Source organism: Benincasa hispida, chromosome 12 (assembly GCF_009727055.1).
Source record: "Benincasa hispida cultivar B227 chromosome 12, ASM972705v1, whole genome shotgun sequence".
Classification (NCBI taxonomy): domain Eukaryota; kingdom Viridiplantae; phylum Streptophyta; class Magnoliopsida; order Cucurbitales; family Cucurbitaceae; genus Benincasa; species Benincasa hispida.
The window spans coordinates 4,700,846-4,709,719 of NC_052360.1; the positions used below are offsets into that span (position 1 = coordinate 4,700,846).

An 8,874-nucleotide genomic window follows, 5' to 3' on the forward strand; every position below is an offset into this window, starting at 1 on the left:
TAGAACACCCACTGCTCACATGTCTCTACATGAATGATCAGGATCAGATCGTTTATAGAACTTTTCAACAATTATAACATCTACAAAGCGGGTCGTATTCGTAGTATCACCAGGATAAGGTACCCAGCCTTATCCATCTACTACAGATTCTTCAGATTATCACTTAAATACAGTCCATTTGTATGTCTCTACATACATGTTTAAGCTTCAAAAGATAATCTTCGGTGTTTGTTTATTAGTTTTATGGGTTAATGCTACTAAATGTCGAATAAAATACCTTAGATTTTATTAAATAAATAAACTGTTTGTACAATACAATTACAAACTACAGGACCCATGAGATTTAGGGCATCAACCCTAACAGTTTAAGGGGCTAAGACGAGTGGAGATGATTGAGATGTGTTATGATATTGGTGTTTGGGGGCCAACTTTGTATGTCATCAATATTTTGTACCCACACATCCACCAACTTCGTAACAATACACTCAACCCTTATCAACCGATGCCTCTATTTTCATTCCAACCACCACCTTTGATGGCCAACTCCGGCCACCACCTCCGTTGAATTCCAGTGACCACTAACTCCCTCCACATTCGATTGCTACCATTGACAACCAACTTTGACGACCATCTCCACTAACTCTAAAAACAATTATTTTAAATTACTAGTTCATAGTATTTTATAGTCGTCTTTATAGTAATTTTACATTAATAAAACATTTTCAGTATATAACAAAAACCAAACAAACTTGAAAATAAAAACACTTTTGAGAAAAAGTTGTCAAACAAATGATTATTTTTATTTTAAACATTCTTTTATCAAAAGTGTTTAAATGAAAATGATTTTTTGAAAAACATTTTTCCAAGCTAATCCAAATAGAAGCTTGTATCATGACAAAAAAGAAGTCTCAACTAAAGTTTGGGAGGTGAAAGGAAGTTCTTAAACATATCTATCAAATACAATATTTAGATGGATGTTTATGTAATTTTTTTTGTTTAAGTAGACTTTGCCATTTGTTAGCCCAAATCATATATAATTTTTTTTATATCATATGATTGGGTCGAAGAATGTGGCCATTTGTTACATATCTCTGTACCAACCATGTAACATGACCATTAATAAAATCATTATAGTACAATTACATTTTGTGATATTCCACTTATAATATAAATCCAAATTTATTTTTTCAATGAATTCAATATAATTAGGAATGTGACGTGCACAAATTTGTAAAATGATTACTTAAATTTAAAAAAAGAAAATCGCATGATCCAAAAGTAAACCTAAACTCCATTTCCCAAAATTCCCCAACAATGCACATGTACTAAAAAAAACAAAAATAAAATAAAATGCAATCCATAGTTTATTTTTAAAAATATATGTAGTATTATTGAATAAAAAAGTTTTCAACGAAAATAATCTTGATACAAGCAGATTATTTATGTTAAGAAAAAAAGTTGCACCAGATATCACTGATATATCAACTCAACTCAGCACTTAAACACAGATATATGAATTTAGTCAAAACAAATATGCACTCCAAACACAAACATATGAATTTCATAAACAACTCCACTAATATGTGAACTCTGACATCATATCTCAATTTAGCACCCCAAACAGGCACTTGCACTTTTCAAATAAAGGGACCAACCCTAAAAAAGGATCACAAATATATATATATAATATATGTCTCAACTTTGAGAAGCTCTTCAAGGAAGGAGAATAATATTATTCTTGGCAAGAAAAGGAAATAAAATTGGTAAATCTGTACTACACATCCCAACAGATGAGAAAAAAAAAATATTATGTCAGAATCTGCCCATCACGAAACTAATTTGTGCTTGATATCGTACAACACGTGTTGCAAGCAAGTATTACTTGTAATAAAATTAGTGATATCAAGCAAGTTTTACTTGATATCATGACACTAACAATACCAAGCAAATTTTCAAAACTACCACTAAAGTTCAAATCATTCCCATTCATAATGATTGCATTAAAATCCACTAAAAACAACATTAATCAAATCAAACCACATGACTACTGAAGAGCTTAAACTTCTTGGAATCCAAAACCAAGTTCCTAAAAGAAGCAAAGCATCCAAGAAGTCCTACACCAGAGAAGGCAGCAACAATGAAGAGATTAACCCAATAAGTTATCGACGTCACTGGAGGCTTGTGGGTGATGTTATAGAGAACCATCGGAAGAATGAAGTCGAGCGGAATGAACCCGATCGCTCCTACAACGCTGTTAATATCACCAAAGAATGGAAACATGGCTGCAAAAAGACCACACAATGACATGTACAATGTCCTCAAAATCAGCCTAGGAATTAGGTTTCTTCTTGAGAACACTCCTTGTTTTGCATCTGCTGATCTTCTCTCCATGATCTCGTAAGCCACTTGAGCATAAACCTGCGTATATTATAATATAGAAAGTTAATTAACAGAAAACTAAAAACAAAATCATTATCAAATTGGAATTTAGTTGAACAACCATTCCAATGGCGAGAAGTTGGAGGAGAATGAAGAGGACGGCGAGGAGGAGGATCCAAGTGGGAGCTAAAGGAGATTCATTTTTGGGCAATAAGTTCTTCAAGATATTTGAATTGGAATTGTTGCCAAAAACCCAATAGCCAGAAGCTGCAGATGAGTAGAATGTGATGAAGATCACAATGTAACACATGATCAGCCCTTTTACCATCTTCCCACCTACTGGTGGTGCAAGAGTTGCCTGTATATGTGTATATCATGTTTCTAATGACTTAATTCCTTAAATAAATAAATAAATAAAATCAAACTCAAAAGCATAAGCTCATGACCGAGTTCATATAAGTTCAATTATATGGATATTTTAATGCTACCTTGATACAACTTAACCAGTCAATCATAGTAATGAGTTTCAAATGATTGAAAAATTTTACCATATCATAAGAATCAAATTGAAACTAAAATCAAATTGTAGTGAAGGAAAATTCAAGTTCAATTTTAAAGCTACAAACTCAGAAATGAAGCAAAAATGATATCAAATAAGTCCTAGAGAGAATATATAATAGAATTGTAAAGGGTATTGAAAGAAGGTTTAAGATGTGGTAAATTAGGTCCCCGTGGGTTTTGGTTTTTAATTTTTAAAATTAAGTCTCTAAACACTTATTCCACCTCTAAATATATTACTTTATTATCTAATTTTTACTAATGTTTTAAAAAACCAAGTCAAATTTTGAAAACTAAAAAAATAGTTCTTTCAAACTTGTTTTTGTTATTTCTGAAATTTGACTAAGAATTTAACTAAACTGAGAGATAACATACTTTATTTTAGAAACTAAAAACGAAAAATGAAATAGTTAGCCATCGAAACCTATAATATTACTTGAATTTCCGGAAGGATGCCATTGCCAAAAATGGCAGCAAAAATAGAGATGGAAGTGAAGGCACTAAAGACCCTTGCAGAGAGTGTGGATTCCAAAGAATAATCCCTTGGTGGAACATTATCCGACGTACCTGCACGCATCAATATTTCTAAATAATTAGCTCACGCTACTAACTACATGTTTGAGAGTGATTTTGAACACGACAAAAGTGATTTTAACCATTTCAAAATGACTCTCAAACATGTTCATAAAAAGTTTAAAAAGAGTAAGGGTTACGATATAAACAAACCTGCAAGGATAGAAGCGAAAGCGATGAAGAAAGCGTAGGCGAGACTGAGAAGAAGGGAAAGGAAGTTGATGTATCTAAGGGAGTGAAAGGAAGGAAGCTGAGACATTATTATCATTCCCATAGTCACCATTGCTATGAAATGGTATAATTTCAGTTCCCCTTTTGGATAAATGTTTGAATACATCAACTTCTCTCATCACCAAGAACCATCAAACACCACCAAAAATAATCCATAGTCACTAACCAAACTTAAATTAGTCTAAATTGAAGCATAAAATTGGCAAATTTAACGTATTTATAATGATATAGTAGGATGAGAATTAATTTTTAAAATATCTTCTAACATAAATGATGGTTTCTTCACTAAATTGTAATAATGAGCTTAATTAGATGGGACAACAATAGCATGTAATTCTTTCTATTATGGTCAAAAGTTCTTCAAATATGCTAAATTAGGTTTTTTATGAGAAAAATTGAAAGAAGTGCTTAATTAAATGGTTTTTTAATGAGAAAAAACATTTGGAATGAGCATAATATATAATAACAAATAAGGTTTAAATCTCATTTTGTCCTTCAACTTTTAATTGTGTTCTATTTTAGTTTTTTAAAATGTCTATTTTGATCTCAAATTTTAAAATGTTCTTAACTTTTAAAATATCTATTTGGATATGAACATTTAACACATACATGACGACGGCGTCAACAACAAAAACAAAAAACCATTTTGGTCACTGTCCTTTGTGGGTATTCAGTTTTAGTTCGTGTACTTTCAAACGGTCAATTTTAGTTATTGTACTTTCAATAAATCTTACTTACTATTTTATTGTCGATTTTTTTTAAAACATATTCACATGATATTTCTTTGTATAAAAATTATTATTATTATTTAATTAATTTCAATCAAAAATAAATTTGATGGACTATATTTAAAATTCATTAAAGACTAAAATTGAACAAACTCTAATGTACAAGGATCAAAATAATATTTTAACGAAAAAATAATCATTTTGGGTCATACCTTTATTTTGTTTTAAACAAGTTTAAAGTATGTGTACTAGTATGTTGTTATGAGCATGATTTTAAGCTATATAGGTAAGAGACAAGCATTTAAAAAGTGGATATTAAATGGGGAAAAAAATAGTAAAGAACCAAATGTTTAAAGTTCATGAATTAAAATTAAAAAATTAAATTAAATTAAGAACCAAAATGGAGCAAACATAAGAGTTTAAGAATGAAAATAAAAGAAAGTGAAGGGACGAAATAATAAAAAGCAATAAATAAATAATATACCTCTAAGCATTCCCCACCAAGCAATATTGCGGCTACTCCCACTCCGGTGTTGACGGCCGCTTGTATGAACACCACAATATACAACATCCATCCTGACCCTATTAATTTACTCCAAAAAATATATATAATAAAATCAAAATTAGGCTCATAAATATAGAAAATTTATACGGATAATCCAAAAATTAAATTTAAAATATCTAATAACCTAGTTTTTTTTAAAAAAAAAAAAAGTGAAATAATCTTTTGCTAACGTTAAATTCGAGTGAAATTACCAAAATATACTCACGAGTATATAGAAAAACATCTCGCCATTCTCTCTTGGTCTCGCTCTCTCTCTCTCTCTTCTTTTTCTCACTCACAAATCACTACTCTCTTTATGTCTCTCGCTCTCTCTCTTCCTTTTCTCACTCACAAAATCAATTCTCTCTCTCGCTCTTGCTCATCGAAACTAGTCACGTCGAAGCTCCTTGCTTGGACTTACCGTGTAGGAGACTAAGAAGAAGACATGTAGAGGAGAAGAAGTCGGAGAAGAAGAAGACGACGACGCGCAGAGGAAGAAAATAAGAGAGGGCGAAAGATGAGGCAACGTTGGAGAAAAGAGGAAAAGGGAAAAATATATATATCAAGAAAAGAAGGACAGTACCGTAACTTCACGTGGTCATGATATCAGTAAATGATCATTTGACATTTTTTTCAAAAACTAGGTCATTTACCATTTTGGACTTTTATGTAAAAAATATAATAGGTGAATATGACTAAAATATATAGGTTTTTACATAATTAGGGAAGTTGATAGACTAAGTAAAAACTATCTTCAACGATAATTGACATGATATGGTATTTTTTTTATGGAATCAAGTATAAATTATCGATCTCGAAATTAAAAGTTCAATCTTCTACTTCATATATTACTAAGAAGGAAAAAAAAAAAAGAGAGAACAAGTGTTAAACATATTTTTCTTCATTTGTCTAAACAATGAATAACGCGTCCTATGTTTTTTGTTTTTTGTTTTTTTCCTTCAAGGATTGAAATTTTGACAAAGGACAACGAGTGAGATTTGGATGTGAATGGATCATGATGGTGTTCCTATAATGCTTAATTATCAAAGTCAACTTGACTTGACTTCATAGTTACTTTCATTTTCAAATAATTACATTCCTATCCCATTTTTCATTCCATTTTGTCCAATTGAGTTAAATTCAATTTTCAATTAGGTAGATTCGTCAAAATGAACATAATTCAATTAGCATAAAATTTGTATTATCGACTTTGAGGTTAAAAGTTCGATTTTCTATTCTACATATTATCAATATATATAATTTTAATTCAGTCTAACCTAATATCTTTTAGGATCTATTAAACATAAAATTAAAAGTTTAAAGACCTATGTTAAACAGTTTTAAATTTGGAGATTGATTATTAGAGACAAAAACGAAGGTTTAAATAACAATTTATTAATATATCCATGCACAATTAAAATTAGATTTGATAAATAAGCATGTGGCTATTAGACATTCTATTAGTTTTATAAAATATCAAATATGTCTGAAATGTATGAGATGCAAACTAATCCAAGCAGACTTATATCTTAGGCTAAATTATATATACAAAAAAATGCTCAATTTTGTCATTTGTTTGAAAAAATCTATATTATTTCAAAAACCTTTGCAAAGAAAAAAAAAAGAAATATTCTTTCCAAAGTAGTAATGTCATTGGTTATCTTTTTTAAATGTTTTAAATCTACTTTTAAAGTAGAAATCCCTTAAAATTATAGTTTGAAAATTGGCACTTGTCATGAGTATAAGATCTAGAATGGTGTAGCAAATTCGGGTTCTTCTGTCCAAATTACTATCACTAATTCCAAGTTCTCATTTATGTGTGAAAATCAAATAAATTTCTACTTCAATGATAGTTTTCAAACATTTATAAAAAGATAAGAGTAGTATTGCAAAGTTTTAAAGAATAAAAGCCTTTTTTAAACAAATACCAAAGTTCATAGTTTTTTTTTTTAATTTAACCTATTTTTTAAAATGGCAAATTATATTTTTAAAAAATACTCTGTTTCAAAAAACTAAAATTCTTTTAAAAGTTTGCAATATTATTTTGACATTTCATATATATTTTAAAACTACATAAGTCCATTACAATTTTGGATGGAAATTAAATCGCAAACAAGTCTAATGATGATCAAGAAGTATTGGAGTTTCACTTTTTGTTCTAAGACTCTATTTGGGATTATCTTCGCAATCATAGAAATTGATTTTGGGAAAATCTTAACCACCTTTATTGTTTGGTAAATCAAATTATCAAGGTGAAATATTTTATTTTTTGTTTTTGTTTTTAAAAATTAAGCCTATACATAGTAGTTTCACCCTCAAATTTCTTCTCCACCTTTGGTTTAAAAAATCAAATCAAAATTTGAGAACTAAAAAAAAAAGTAACTTTCAAAAAGTTGTTTTTATTTTTAGAACTTGACTAAGAATTCAACCAACATACTTAATTTGACTAAGAATTCAAGCACCATACTTAAGAAAGATGCAAATCATGATAAGAAATGTGGATGAAATAAGTTTAATTTTCAAAAATAAAAATTAAAATCTAAATAATTGCCAAACATAACCTAAATATGTAAAAGCTAACAGTTGCTTTTAGATTAAGGTTTTTAAAGAATCTGTTAATTTTTTTTAACCATTTAAATAAATATAATAATATTATTTCATATTAATATAATTTTTCACATATATTTTCAAATTTTAATTGATTTATTTTTTTACAAAAATTATTTTTCTTAAACTTTTATCAAATAATTTAGATAAAATACAATAAGTTAAAATTTAAATCATATAAAATTTTAAAAATATATAAATTATAATAAATTATTAATTAATTATTAATGTAAAAATAATAAAATTACACTAATCTAGTATTAATTTATCTAATATCGTAGTTAGTTTTCTTATTTAAAAATAAAATTTATCAATATTATTTTACTTATTTCCAATGAAGAAAACTAACCGTAACTATTTTGAATGCTACAGGAGAAACTTAAATCACCTATCAATCTATCACATCATCTTGTAAGTCAATTTTGGCCCAACTTTGTAATAGATTTATATTCCAAAACTAGTTTTGAAATATTTACTAAAGACCGGAATAATATTATAACTTTTTTGAAAGAAAAGGTTTTAACTTTTGGAACGCATGGCAAAGTTGAAGGGTATATTATCTTATAAATTTAACCTTTTTAAATCAATAACACTACTCAAAGCGGTATGTTGAGAAGAACGAAATGGTTACCCAAGACGTCGGCGGCGAGTTCCCGGAAGCGGATGTGGCGGCGGCCCTGTTTCTCACAGAGTTCCAGAACCTTAGACAAGAGGTAGTAAGAGTAGAAAGTCACCGCCGCCATGACCGTCAAGCAAACAAATCCCACTCCCCAACCCAATCCTCGAAAGGCAAACGGCAGAGTCAGAATCGGCGGCCCAACGATCGCCGTCGTCAAGTGAAATCCCGCATGCCACCACTGCCCTGTTTCAAGCCAAAATTAATTAGCACCGCATTTGAACTGTTGAAACAGGGGAAAAAAGAAAACCCCATTTCGGACCTTTGGATTCGAGGACGAAGGCGGCTCCGGCGTCGGAAGAAAGCTTTGAAAAGGAGTCAGGGGGAGAAAGGTCTGCCATGGATTAAGGAAACAGAGAAACAGAATTAGAAGAGAGATGATGATGGGTTTTCGGTTTTGAAGAGGTAAAAAGCAGAATGGTGGCGGAAATTGGTGGGATTTAAGCAAATGGAGTTTGATGAGTAAATGGATGGTATTGGAAATGGAGAAGAAGTTGATGGGATTTTAAGAATGAGGAGATGGATTTTTTTATTGCGACTCAGGATTTTAATGAAACGTGTAGGATGAGAATATGGTT

At 29.9% G+C, this 8,874-nt stretch overlaps 1 protein-coding gene across 1 annotated transcript; it reads right to left on the reverse strand.

The window, feature by feature from the left end:
* Positions 1–1,750: 1,750 nt before the first annotated feature.
* On the reverse strand, positions 1,751–8,874 carry LOC120092631 (probable GABA transporter 2). The gene is made up of 7 exons (XM_039050777.1): positions 8,559–8,874; positions 8,252–8,482; positions 4,954–5,051; positions 3,664–3,850; positions 3,374–3,504; positions 2,501–2,737; positions 1,751–2,418 (listed from the first exon to the last, which is right to left on the reverse strand). Exons 1-7 carry the CDS (start codon positions 8,635–8,637, stop codon positions 2,032–2,034), a joined length of 1,350 nt encoding a protein of 449 aa, XP_038906705.1. The 5' UTR covers positions 8,638–8,874; the 3' UTR covers positions 1,751–2,031.

Coding starts and splice junctions, on each gene's coding strand:
- LOC120092631 (XM_039050777.1), bottom strand. CDS start 8,637: ATGGCAGACCTTTCTCCCCCTGACTCCTTTTCAAAGCTTTCTTCCGAC. Junction 5,052..8,251: donor ACTCGCCGCCGACGTCTTGG/GTAACCATTTCG, acceptor GTAAATTAATAG/GGTCAGGATGGATGTTGTAT. Junction 2,738..3,373: donor GCATCCTTCCGGAAATTCAA/GTAATATTATAG, acceptor ACACATATACAG/GCAACTCTTGCACCACCAGT.